The sequence below is a fragment of the Amia ocellicauda genome, chromosome 3 (genome assembly GCF_036373705.1).
Source record: "Amia ocellicauda isolate fAmiCal2 chromosome 3, fAmiCal2.hap1, whole genome shotgun sequence".
Classification (NCBI taxonomy): domain Eukaryota; kingdom Metazoa; phylum Chordata; class Actinopteri; order Amiiformes; family Amiidae; genus Amia; species Amia ocellicauda.
Genome location: NC_089852.1, coordinates 35,741,435 through 35,756,422, shown reverse-complemented (window position 1 = coordinate 35,756,422; position 14,988 = coordinate 35,741,435). Strand labels below are relative to the sequence as shown.

The 14,988-nt window shown below is 37.0% G+C and overlaps 1 protein-coding gene across 2 annotated transcripts in view; it reads right to left on the bottom strand.

Annotated features, from left to right (window-relative positions):
* Nucleotides 1-14,988, bottom strand: part of pde2a (phosphodiesterase 2A) — a 184,199-nt gene that overhangs the window by 55,216 nt on the left and 113,995 nt on the right. For both annotated transcript variants that reach the window (XM_066699232.1, XM_066699233.1), the window contains exon 3: nucleotides 641-730. In XM_066699232.1, the coding sequence (XP_066555329.1) occupies nucleotides 641-730 (90 nt within the window). The remainder of the gene's footprint in view (nucleotides 1-640; nucleotides 731-14,988) is intronic.

Below are 14,988 nucleotides of genomic sequence, written 5' to 3'. Positions count from 1 at the left end.
AAGGATTTTATCTATGTTTTCTTTAATGAGTATTTATCTGCTAGTGGATTTTGGTCCTTTGAGAGAGCAATGAACTCAGTTCTATAAGACTTTCCTCCTTTGGGTGTTCATGCTAATGTATACAGTAGAACACGTGACTCCACGTGAGGCCGAGTAATATAATGTATTTCAATATTGCCTGCCAGCATTTAATATTTTAAACTGGTCACTTTCCTCCAGAGGTTTAGATGTAACCGGGCATTTTTATGTAAGCAGTTTAGAGCCAATAAAATGCTGAGAATCTGAGGTGAGAGAGACGTCTGCGCAAATTGTTCTATTTTCTACCTGTAAACCACATCAAATAAATTGCATATCAAATTTCATATTTATGCATGTCAATTCTAACAGTGCCAAAATGTGAAATGATATCCTTTTGTCATTAGTCCTACGATTCAAAGGTTTTGAATGTCCCCACACCACTGGGGAAAATTGTGTCGGTCTGGAAAATGATGAATAGACATGTAAACTTGAATTGGAACTCTAGAGGAGCAGATTAGATGTTAGGGGATGATATATTCATTTAAGTTGTCCAATTCTCTTGGCATTTTAAAGGGAAAGTTCAAGCATGTGATAATTTGTTGCCAGGGCAATAGATACCTACCACTTTTGGGAGCACTGCCTCAAGTACATCCTTGATGACATCTCGCAAGCAGCTGGTTTCAATAACTGAGCCAAGGCTCAGCAGTGCATCCTGGGAAAAAACAACAACCAAAAACAGAAATGCTGCATTACTAATATCATTGATATATTTTTAAATAATACATTGGTTATTAATTAAAAAGACACATTAACAATTAACAATAATACAAGAGAAAATGAACAAAAAGATAAAGACAATTAATTAAATTATTCACTCAAGAATATTTATCCAAAAAGAAACCCTGAATCTTATTTATGGTCTACCAAATAACAAATTAACTTTTACATATGAATCCTCAAAATGAACACAGGTCACACAACTACTACTGCCTTGTGCATTACTATCAGTATATTCATCAATGGTAAAGTTAACACAACTCCTCCAATATGCTCTAGTTATTGTATCTGATCTGCTATCTCTCTCATTATTTCTGTTAATAAGTGCGACCCTGTTAAAAACGGAGGAAGAAAGCTGTCAGAAATCCAATCACTGGCACATTGACTAGTTACAAAAGAAACTAGAGCAAATGTAATTATAAGTATAATGTATTGAACGGCAGTCTTTTTGAGGTAATGAAAAAAATAAATGAAGATGCTATTTCTCACACCCCTGTATTGCAGCCCAGGCTACAATAAATGAGAAATGACAATCATGTTCCAGAGGTGCTGAAAGTTAGCCACTACAAATGAATCTGCCATTGGGCCTTTTCATCCATTGTCAACAATGACTGCCTTGTAAATCAGCAGAGCAGACAGGTCTAGCAGCATCTTCTTATTTATTTTTTCATTTACATTCAAGCATTTTACATTTCCTTTATAAAATACAATGTGATGCCTTATCTCTGTGTGCTGCTTGCCTGGGAGAGAATATAAGACACACACAATAGAACTGTGGATTTAAAACAAATATATATTTAAATTAATCAAGAGGAAAGAATTATATACCCTGACCAAGATTTCAGATATTCTCCCTTTGAGTTGACTCTGTTTTCTGGGTAAGGTTGTGTTCATACAGAGCAGTACACTCCTGCATGATTGCAATATATAATTATACATACTAATCATCATTTAAATCTTCTGTACAAAAGCTTTAGCTGGATATGAAGAGAACAAATTCATGCTGTCATGTCTGAGAGAATAACAACCATGAATGAAAGAATTGGGCAATTAAAATAAAAGGCCCACTGGCTTAATTGACTTACATTAACTTTTTAATTTAATTAAATGAAACTCAAAATTCTCACCTATTTCTATTACAAAAAACATCTTCAAAGCATTACAAAGCTTTGGTATTACACCTAACACCAAAACTTTGAACGCTGTACTTTCCAGATCGATTGTGTCTTGATGCTACTATTAAACCCCTTGACACCTTGGGTCCTCACTTCATTATCTGGGGTCATGGCTTCAAGCAGGATTAAAAGTCCACTTTCCTTCATGGGCTATAATGTATTCCTTCCAACCTCTGCTGACACTATTTGTGAAAGCCCAGTTATGGAAATAGTCACATTATTAATTTCATTATGATGGTCACCCTAAGAAGGCCACGGTGATCATTTGGCCATTACATTTATTTATTTATTTACTTAGGCATCCATTTAACCCAGATGAAGAACACTGCATGGCCCCCTGTTTACAGTATTGCATGGTCTGAATGAGTTCGAAAGGGTTTTGTAGTCCCTGACTTGATTCCCAGGGAATGCCATTCACAGTTCTCTCGTTCCAAGTCCCAAGCACAAATCTTGTCCTAATGTAGGACACGTGATGGGCCTTCATGTGAAGCAGAGTAATACCATTTATGTCAATACTGCCTGTAGACATTTCATCTTTTTAAACTGGGCACTTTCCTCCAGAGATTTAGATGTATCTGGGCATTTTTATGTTAGCAGTTTAGAGGCAGAAAATTAAATTCAATGAGAGGTGAGAGAGATGTCTGTGCAAATTGTTCTTTATTCTACCTGTAAACGACATCAAATAAATTGCATATAAAATCTCATATGTATTCATGTGAGTTCTAACATGGGTAAAATGTGAAATCATGTTACTAACCAAACGAAAGGCCTGGGCCTAGACCACATCACAGTGTCCTTCACTGTTTTATGGTGCCGATTTGTTGTTTTGGTACAGACATTTAAACCACTCTCCTTTAAACTGCATCTAGGTATACATCATTTTGAACTGTTTGTTTCTTCACTTCTGTTACTTCACAATTCCCAGATGGTATTGGCAAGTCTTCTCGGACCCCAACAACGTATCATTCATTTTCTATCACTTTCTAACAGGAACATTTTCACTTGCCAATTCCAAGCGGATGAGCTTCCGAACAGCAAGGATGTTGGGATACGTGTATGCCTCAAGGGAAGAGTCAGGCTCCTCAGCAAAACTATCTTGAACCTATTTGAGTTCACTTGGGTTAATAAAACCTGAAACCCAAAAATGAAAATGACATCATGTTTTCATAGTGTAATTTAATTCACTCATTGTTAGATCAATTGGCTCTCTGCCTTTAGTAGATATTTATTTTGAGGTGCTGGTTTACATGCTTTTTTCCATCTCAAAATGAAGACAACATCATTCAGTTCGCCATCTGCACACGCTCCATTGCACTTAACACATATGAAGGCTATATTGATTTTGTGTTTCAGGACCTGAATCCTCAGCTTAGCTCAGAAAACGGGGAGTAAAAACACCAGTTAATTGTTGTTGTGCTTTCTTTAAAATGAACCCTGATGAAGGGTTCAAATATACCGAAACTGTTCATTGATTTGTTCTTGCATTATTCTCCTGCCATCAACAAACTTATATAACCTCTAACTCCAGGCGGTGTTTAACCACAACTGACTCTTCAAGGATAACTTAATTTATTAGTCTTAGCAGCAATTACCGAATGAGAGTATATCATTTAAAATTGTTAAAATCCTCTCCTTTATTGCAGAATTGTTGTTTGAGCGAAACTGCTGGGTGATGAACTCAGATCTGTTATGTACAGCGACAACATTTTTTCTTCTTTTTTTCAATTAAAAAAGAGGGGGAAAATGACTTTTAATATGCCTATTAATTCCTTAGAAATCACTGTCATGTTAATATATGCAGAGCACAAATGCCCTTGGAAAACAGAAACCAAATTTATAAAGTTTAACCTACTCCTTTAATTAACTTTCCAGGGCCGCAGGTTAAATTGGATCTAATTCTGAGGCAGAGATAAGGCACTGCTTGGCTCACAGGCGTCAACCTGCTTTCTAAAGCAACACGAGCCTTTAAAAACCCTGTTTGCTTTTGACCTTCTTTATACTTCTTTTACAGACCTCACGGACAAATATGAATAAATATAAGGGCTTCCAACATGACTGTTATACTCACCCATGTATAGCCACAGCAGTTTAAGTTACTATATAATAATATAGGCCTATAGCAATATTTTACACCTTACTTTGAAACGCATTTCACTTTGTTTTGAGATGTATATAGAGTTGCCTCCTAACCCTTCAATCCCTGGTCACTTTGAGGCATATATACAGTAGCAGATGATTCACATCTTTTATTTGTAAAACATTATTCAGTGATTCATTTATTTTAATGCATGGCAAAAACCTAGCACAGTTCCACCAACTGGGTATCTTTAGTATTCGACAAACTACAAACCGAAACATCCTTAACAACTGTTGTTTCAAATGGAAGGTCTGAATACTTATACACAGCATATATGTACATGTTTTGGTACATATTTCCCTGAACACTGCAGTTACTATTGTCATTGGAAACAGAAAAGCCAAAGCACAGATTCCTTTATTTTTTTGGAAGAGGGGATTCAAAGGGAACAAGAGAAGCACACCCCCACAGTCCAGAAAACACAAATTAGATTGAGTTCAGTCTCGGAAAAAAAATGTAAGGCTAGTGTGATCTGAATGTCAGGCTTCCTGCCACCTCTGAGCCACGAATGACTGCAACTCATATCCAAGCTTTTACGCTCAGTGGCAGCTGATGGGATAATTCTAACATTGTGAACCACAAGACCACAAGTGTATCCCACAAAGGTTGGCCTGCAGTTCAGCCTTTTTCAGAAGGTCTAAAGCTGTGTTTGTAGTTCTGCTACATTAAGTTCTCCAGTTGTTTCAACATTTCAGTGTTTGTATTAAAAAAAAAACTTTTAAGAACATGGTGCTAATGATGTTTGGAGGACAGTAAATGGCTCTTATTAACTCCCCAACTTCTTTTCCATGTTAGTCACACTTGACCTCAGAAAGCTGGCTTCTTCATGTTGTGAATACTAAGGGATATCATGCAGCCCAGTCAATTTAATGTCTGACCTGGCCACTTGCAGCAGTCTCTTTAGCCCTGCCAAAAATACTGCATGCAGGTGGTATTTAGCACTTAACCACAAAAACATTTTATCTTCCACACCCTAACCATATTCACATGGGCATACACAAATTACAAATGCAGCGTGGCAAATTGGCAGTGAAACAAATCCATTAGGATACAAGGCTAAATTAAACAGCAGAAATGCAACCACTTCACTGGTATACACTAATAAATATTCACTTTCACCGTACCCGTTTAAAGCTGGGAGGATATATGACTTTTGGGTTGCTACATATAATTTAATCATGGAAAATAAGGCTGCCATTAAGTGTACAAAGCTAATCAGGAGTTGAATACGTACATTCAGAAAGGCACAATTATCACATACTCAAAGTAATAAGATGTGCAAATGCTGGATCTTTGGTGGCTTACTGGCAACATGTATTCCCTGTGACTGTGGGCAGTGGGGTATAAACAATTCATAAATAATTACCATGCAGCTAATTCTGCCTTTGCCTGTAATTTCCTGTATACAAAGGCTGACGCTAGCAATTTTAATGTGTCAAAAAAGAAAAACCATTAGAAGAGATCTTAACAAAATAAATCTAATTCACGAGTGGAAGCCGCTTATCACAAATGCTACAAAAGAAACTTGGAGGAAATTGGAGGAAAGTTTCTATACAACACAATACCTGGAGTTATATATAGTATTTGCTTTGTTTCTTTCTTGGCAGGCACCCTTACCCAACTATATAGATCAACTGACATACAATAGACTACCAGGTGTACCGTGGTGCTTTGTCAAAGTAAAAATTATATTAATTGTGCTAAGGTGTGTCTGGTTTGGGCACAACTACTCAAGAGCCCATACCTAGGAAAGAGGACATGTCAACTCTTGTAGACGTGGAGAAGAGTCAACAATCAAGCTTGTTAATGAGGATCACTAGCAAAATCAGTAGTTTATGAAAGGTGTTTCTCCAGGATGTTCAACTGTTATTTTTAAGGCCTCTGTAACCTCAATTGGCAGGTTTTCAGATTTCTTGTGGAGAATGTGACAGTATAATTTCATACAATCATTACCGATTTTGTGTGTGAATTAGTGTTCCTTATTTTCCAAATGTAACGTATATCCATCTATATTACTTTAAAGCCATTGCTTTGACTGAATGGACACGCGCTACAGCAATATGGAACCATCTCTCTTATTAGCTTTTCATTACTTTTCAGTTTGCTCAAAATCTATAAATTATACAGATTCAACGGCGCAGTGGATTTCTGTGGCCCACAATAAATGAAAGTGCTCTAGGCAACACCATTTCAAAGATGAAAAGAAAAATTTAAGAACGAAATGAATGTTAAAAGACATTTGGTTGGAGAAGGCAGAGATCAACCAGCTCTGAAGATGTACTACAAAAGTAAATGTATTGAAGCTTACAGGTTTCGACATTTTTAAGTCAAATGCTTTCAAAAAACAGCGTGAAAAAATCAACAACAAAAAAGCAACACAGTAAAACAGGGTTTGACCTTTAAAAACCTACAAATGCTTAAGAGTGAAGCTCATTATTACCTTAAGTACTTAAGAATATTAGAACGAGATGGAGCTAAAGCCCAGGAATTGATATCAAAGCAACGAAACCTGCATTTAAAAATAAATTCACGGGCCAAAGCCAGGTTTGAAGAGAGGCAGTCTCAGTAGATCTGTAAGTTAAGAAAATGGGTGTCAGGAACTGAATTAATTTCAATGGTAGTAGCAGTGAAAATCTTTGAACTCAGTGCTTTTCATTACCCATATATTTGAGCATGCACATCCAGTTCACGGTTGCATTTGATGTAAAATCCTCTGTAAAAATATTGATATTATAAAATACAGTAAAACAGTCTATATACTGCTATCTATGGTTCCATGTACCTATCTTTGAGTCTGTACCACAATATAAAATCCACACAGAAACAAGTCATCAGTGACATTAATCCGGAAACAAAAATGGTGTCAGTACTTCTAAAAATATATATAGCGAAGAGGCTGCACTGGAAGAAATATGTACAAATAATCCACATTTTGAGATAACATTGAGTTCAGTCATCTGTAGGGACCACTTTGAATGCAGCACATATACATACTGAGAGCTGAGAGCAATCAAAAGTTAGTAAAATTCGTATTTACTATCATTTTGTTGATCTTTCTGTCCCTTTGAAAATGGCTTATAGGTTTCTGTAGAATTTAATATATTTACCTATCTATCTTTATTCTAAATACTTGTTGCATAAACATTTAACTGCTACCTGCCACCGCCGTGCCAACATAATTAAGATCGATTGTATCTAAACCATTTGCACATAATTCTAATTCCACAAAGGTAAGGATTCTTATAATTAAGGTATTCATAACAGATACTAAAGTTAATCCAATGCTAAATGATACACAGTGATACTCCTAAACATATTTGTCCTAAACTTGGTCCCAAAAGGAAAGGAGATGGAGACAAAATGGATATTATGAAATGCATACAAACATTAATTATCTGAAATGGCGTTCTGGTAAACCATATGTAAAAGTCAAATTAACCAAGTTTAAATTGAAACTGCTAATTACATCCTAGTTTCCTGTTTGTTTAATCTGTGTTTTTTGTGTTGACCTTTCCGGCTAATTAACATCATGAGGGCACCTGAAATGTCAGCTTGAGCTGCAGTGAAATGGCTCTTCCTCCGAGAGCACATCTGGGCCAACACAGTGAGATTAACAAGAACCTGGGTATTCATTTGGGGATGTCATGGCTCACTAGATTTGCTCATGTGGTTTGTGAAGAAGCTGTTTTGCAATTACAAGGGAGGGGGTAAATTATTCTAATCATAACAATACTGGAAAGAAAAAGAATCAAGGCATTGAACGGTCTGTTTATTTATTCTACACCTGTGAAACGAATTCAATTTGAGCAGGTGAAATATTAACAGTGCCTGTAATACTGCTTTACTCATAGGTGTAAATTGCTTTGTGCCCCCCCAACCATCTAACTGTTTTAATGTATAAATCAACTGTGTTCTCTCACTTCACAATCCAGAGAGCTATCTCATGACTGTCTACACACAGTACACTGACAGCCAGCAGTTTGTTTTCCTTATGATCTGTCAGTATCACAGTATCAGCTGATGTCAAATGATTTTAATCCACACACAAATGTGGATCCCCATGGCATAACTAAATAGGGAGTAAGCATTTTTAAAGGTGTTCTACATTAAGACTGACAACATTACAACACAATTTATGATAAACTATAGGTTTAAATGTGGTTGGCTTGTTCATTCAGGGCAATGACAATAGCCTGACCTGAAAATAAGACCATGGGGGATACAGTTTACACCATATTGCTGAACAACAGGGAAACAAATACTCCAGGCAACAGTAATTAGACTGCATGCCTGTATCTCAAAGGGATACATCATTGTATTTCTTAATGAACTGATTTGGGAGGCTGATGATTATATTACTTGAAACCCTGAATACCATCCTTAATGTGTATTAGTGCTAGCTGATGGCATTGCTTAGAAGCTGACATCATGAAGAAGTCGACCAGTCAAGCATCTAAAAGACGTGCATTCATTACAGAGTTTTAGCAGAGGATGATTTACAGTGATGGATATAACCTTTAATTTGCCATCTCCTGTTTAGATTTAAGAAAATACAAACAAAGGGCCTTTCTGTACTGCCTTCCTTATTACAGTGCTGATTATATGCGTCATGCCTGTGGCTTATTATTTTCTTAAAGCAACGGTAATGAGAAACAAATTAAGTGAAAAAAACAACAACAGATAAACCTGCCCTAGACTTAGCAGGACAGATTTAAAGATTCAGACATATAAAGCTCCTGTTAAGGAAATAAGTGTTCTGGAAAACACAAACCTTGTAAAGCAAGTTTTATTATAAATATGCATCAACAATAGAATGGAATATACAATATATACACACACAGACACACATACACAAGATCGATTGGCTTTTGTAAAACTAATTTCTCAAAGTATTGGCAACAGAAGCCCTTGTGCTTTCATTTAAAATAGAAAGAGAATTCTTCTTATTCTTCAAAACTGTTTCCCAAGGAATAACATCCCTAGCAGGTACTGATGAATGGGAATACCTATTCTTCAAATATATTCTTTATTATTATCACTTCAAATGAATGTTCAGGAGCTGTTCTGTCCCCAATGCAAAGAGAATGATCCAGTCACAATCAGGTGACCCACAACCTTGGACAAGAGTTTGTAAACACTTTGCAGGTGTGTCATTTATTAAAAACAATACAACAAATAACACATTTGTTTAATGACTATGATGAGTTCAGTCATTTGCAAAAGATAAATAAATAAATAAACACACGCACATTTCAGTAGAAGTAGATTGTAATGAAAATAGTACCAACTTGTCTCAGTGTTGGAGAGTTCTGATCTGTAGAACAATACCTTCTCTCACAACGTAGCGTTGGCTCTGAAACGATGTGTACGTGCCCAACTACAGGGTAAGATCGCATATCTCAACGCCCACCTTAATGGCATTAGCAAGGGCAAGTTTCAAAGTACTTTATTTGACACAGCTCCAAAAAAACAAAAAACAAAGTTAATTGCTTTTAACCCTGTTTCCCAGTGGACTTCCTTTACAATCCACTCCTGACGGGCAGAGCAAAACAACAGTAGATATTCAAGGTCAGGTTCGGCAAATCAGTTTATTTTTTTTACGTCACAAAATGCTTTCAGCAAACACCTGCTGCTCTCAGCACGATCAACATTTTTATTTCCAGAGCATCGGAGACAACTGAGGCCACTGCAGCTCTGGACTGGTTGGTCTGCTGCCAACTGGAAGCAGTTGTAGGAAATAATCCCAGGTGTTTAGGGGGAATTAAATAATGCATGTAAAGAAGACTTCATGAACAGCGCTTGGCTTCTCCCTCTCTGTTTTGAGTATTGATTGAAGATACAGAGAGGACTACAATGGGTTATTTTGTGTTTTTTTGCTGTTATGTGTATTCTTGATCATACATACTGCATTTGAACCAATCCACACTATCCCAGGCACTTTTCAACTGATTCTCGTCCAGCTCAGGCACACGATTGAAGGCTGGACAGCTTCACTTTCAGCAGCAAAGCGTTCCCTTTCAAATGAACAATGCTGTCAACAGCATCAGACAATTTCCACCGTAAAAGATACTTAATTCTAATCGGTTTCGGATTACCTCAAATGACCATGCAACCACATGCATGTCTTTGCCAGACGGCCTGCTGTGAGCTGAATTTGTGAGTGGCTGCAGTCTGAGTCTATGCAGGAGTCATTTGCTTCCTGTGCACACTTCCCTAGGATAACGTTTGAGAGGTTATCTTTGCTAATAGCAATTTTAGCAAACTTTACGGAGATGGTTCAGAGCACGAGCACCGATTATATCAATTTAAAAATAAAAAAAAATAAAATGAAATGTCTCTTTTTAAATGTGTTTGAGATTTCCCAAACAGCACTGATAGGAGTGCTGTACCCATTCATTACATGCTTGCATATTAATGAAGAATAAGTAAATGCTATCTTTTCTGTAGAGGTATGAACATTTAATCTGCTTTCTTTGCAAATACAAATCGCTTCACCATCAGAAATGTTCTTTAAAAATTAACATTTTGATCATAACACAAATACATGAATCCAAGGGCAAGACATTTAGGAAGACTGAATACAATGGGAGTGGGATTGGCAGGCTATACCCAACACCCACGAACATGTGTAAAAGTCACTACTGTATCTATGGGACACTCTGTAACCTTTCACTGATGCAATATGAAATGTTTTAATGATGTACACACGTTTGATCTGCATCAATCACCCTGAAGACATCCACAGGTTTACATGTTCACTGATTGTGTTGTTGTTTTGGACGTGCACCTCAAGGTTTTCCAGATGATACCAGGCGAGGACATTGGTTCTGAATGTTATTCCAACAGGGCTGTATCTCCGGTAGCCTATGAACACTGGAGACACATGCACTGTAGAATACAGCCAGACCTTCACTGGCCGTCGTCTCATCCGGCATGCTGGGTTTCACATCACGGTGCCATCTCTTTTGGACTCAGATTCGTGTAACTAGTTTGTAGAGTCACTGAAGTCAATGTTCAGAACAACTGCTCCATCTTGTACATGCAGCCAATTCAGGAGAGTTGAATAAAAATAATCCATTCTTTGATTATTCATTGAAAAGTGCAATACAATATTATTATTATTATTATTATAATTATTACAATCACAAAAACTAAATATTTTACTATCTATGTTCACCTAATAACAAGACGACTGGTTAATTGTAGATTGCTGTATTTTAATATAATGAGAGAAAGGTCATAAAGACGCATAAAAAAGCAGCCAACTTTAAAACACATAATTCAATGCAGAAATTAACCTTTACGAACAAGATGTTTAATAAATGTTTAAAGATTCTGCTTTGACATTACAAAATGATCAAGGTGACCCAATATATTTCTGATTAGTGGAGCTACCAGTGTGTGAAATTAGAGTTCAGCCTAAAATCTAATTAGCCATTGAGCAACACTGGCTAGGCGCACAAAATCTTCCCAAATCCTTCCTTAAACGAGTCTAATATTCAGGCCACATGGTTTGTAGATTAACTGTGAGCAACTAATTCAACCTGAAATCAGAACTGAGATTAAAACAGAAAAGTTCAGGGTGTTTTTCTAGATTTGTTTATACATAATAAGTACATTCATACAAACATAAAATAACCGTATTTAATAAGTGTCAAAAATAAATAAATAAAGCGTATCTGATTACATTATTATTCATTTATGCAAATAATTTGTAATTTGCAGATCAAAAATAATACCAAACTGTCCTGCATTATTGGTGGATATTTCATATTTAGTCAGTAACTGATGTACCCATTATTTAATATAGTATAATCCACTTTATACTCACTGATAGGAATGTTATTTAAAATGTTTACTACATAGTAAGGAAGGATTTCACAAAGCTGGGTGATGTACTTTGATAGTAGAAGATTAATTAAGTAGATTAGTAGTATATATATATATATATATATATATATATATATATATATATATATATATATACACTCACCTAAAGGATTATTAGGAACACCATACTAATACTGTGTTTGACCCCCTTTCGCCTTCAGAACTGCCTTAATTCTACGTGGCTTTGATTCAACAAGGTGCTGAAAGCATTCTTTAGAAATGTTGGCCCATATTGATAGGATAGCATCTTGCAGTTGATGGAGATTTGTGGGATGCACATCCAGGGCACGAAGCTCCCGTTCCACCACATCCCAAAGATGCTCTATTGGGTTGAGATCTGGTGACTGTGGGGGCCAGTTTAGTACAGTGAGCTCATTGTCATGTTCAAGAAACCAATTTGAAATGATTCGACCTTTGTGACATGGTGCATTATCCTGCTGGAAGTAGCCATCAGAGGATGGGTACATGGTGGTCATAAAGGGATGGACATGGTCAGAAACAATGCTCAGGTAGGCCGTGGCATTTAAACGATGCCCAATTGGCACTAAGGGGCCTAAAGTGTGCCAAGAAAACATCCCCCACACCATTACACCACCACCACCAGCCTGCACAGTGGTAACAAGGCATGATGGATCCATGTTCTCATTCTGTTTACGCCAAATTCTGACTCTACCATCTGAATGTCTCAACAGAAATCGAGACTCATCAGACCAGGCAACATTTTTCCAGTCTTCAACTGTCCAATTTTGGTGAGCTTGTGCAAATTGTAGCCTCTTTTTCCTATTTGTAGTGGAGATGAGTGGTACCCGGTGGGGTCTTCTGCTGTTGTAGCCCATCCGCCTCAAGGTTGTACGTGTTGTGGCTTCACAAATGCTTTGCTGCATACCTCGGTTGTAACGAGTGGTTATTTCAGTCAAAGTTGCTCTTCTATCAGCTTGAATCAGTCGGCCCATTCTCCTCTGACCTCTAGCATCAACAAGGCATTTTCGCCCACAGGACTGCCGCATACTGGATGTTTTTCCCTTTTCACACCATTCTTTGTAAACCCTAGAAATGGTTGTGCGTGAAAATCCCAGTAACTGAGCAGATTGTGAAATACTCAGACCGGCCCGTCTGGCACCAACAACCATGCCACGCTCAAAATTGCTTAAATCACCTTTCTTTCCCATTCAGACATTCAGTTTGGAGTTCAGGAGATTGTCTTGACCAGGACCACACCCCTAAATGCATTGAAGCAACTGCCATGTGATTGGTTGGTTAGATAATTGCATTAATGAGAAATTGAACAGGTGTTCCTAATAATCCTTTAGGTGAGTGTATATATATATATATATATATATAGAGAGAGAGAGAGAGATTGAGGACACATATATTAATAGTCCTAATAGTGACTATAACATTTATTTGATATCGCTTTTTAAGCTTTCTTTTTATTCTCCATCATTTTAAAATTATGATAAAAAAAGATTAACCACATCCACAAAAAATGCAAGAAAAAGAAAAAGACAGGTGTCAAGGTTGCCATAGCAATCAGCGACAGAATTCCTGTTTTCTGAAATTGTTGTGCTGTTAATGGAAGACAGGAGAATGGAAGCTCTCAGTTTTTTCCTCTACTTGGTACCTACATTTACGCAGAACCTGTCTCCCTTCAGCACGGTCACATAATTTCCTGTACCGTTTTACAATCCAGCAAATGAATGTAAAGAAATGTGTGTCATAAGTAACTCGGTTCTGCAATATTGGGTTTAATGCAAGTTGCAAAATCTGAACTTCTCAGATTTTAATGCAAACCTACAGACTTAAAGTATATCTTCAATTCTAGTCAAAAGTTGCGTAGACAAATGATGTCACTACTATGTGAATAACAGAGGCCTGTAAATAAACAGCCTTTTTCATTACTGGGGTGAAGGTAATATACTTTCCTTTGATTGGTACTGTTTTGACAATGAAGAAAAGTGTTGCAACTACGTACTTTAGATAATTCAGATTTTGACAGCAAAAATAAATATTGTATCAAGCCACTGAAAAAAAAAAAAAAAAAAGGTCAAAATATTTACTCTCTCACCAATACATGAAGCTGAATTTTAAAAGGAACTAGTCATTTTGGGGGAGAGTGGGTGTAAAATGTAACAGAGAACGTGAAGCAGAAACTGAGTGACATCCCCTAGGAGAGGAAAAATCCAATGTTGGTAAAGACAGCTGCAGTTCTGAAAATTATATATCAGTCAATTATGTGATTTGCAGGCTTTTAATAAATCTGTGGAAAGGAAGAAGCTCTGCAGTCTCCCACTGGGGAAAAATCACATTGGGAAAATAATAACCACTGGTGTTATTCAGCTAGCCATGCTGACAGACAAATAACCCTGAAATTAAAAGGTACAAACATTCAATTTTGTGGATGTTTGTTTGTTTGTGTGTGTGGATGTGTGTAAGGGGGGGTTATGATTTGAAATATTGCAGCACGGACAGTTTGGAAGGCGTCGCTTTCAGTCCAAAGTTGAATTCCAGTACATAGACACCTGACATTTAGAAAACAACTCTTGCACATTCTTCCACATGTTTCTGACCTGCTTCCCTTCCTCAGCCCTGGGTGTTGTCACATTTGTGGAGCCTGCTACACGAGTGCAAGTGCAATGTGACTTTCTGCTGAATGTGGCCTTGGAAGGACAAACACTATGCACTTTCAAAGGAAAACACATCAAATGCAGCACACAAGCTCCATCTCTCCCCTGGCTTCTCGGGAAGATAATCAGCCGTTTCTGTGACAACCCGATGGTGTGTGCATCCCTAAATGGTTACCCAGAACTCTGGGTAAACAGCGTCTGATTATCAGTTAGCCTTATTAAATTAGCGATTGAGTGATCTTATTAGCGAAGAAACAAACACGTTTGGTTGTGAATGGCAGATGAGTCACTGTGAATACAGTACATTACACAGAATGATCCTCTGGAAACATGTAAAAAAAAGGACAATAATAATCAAATGGCTTAA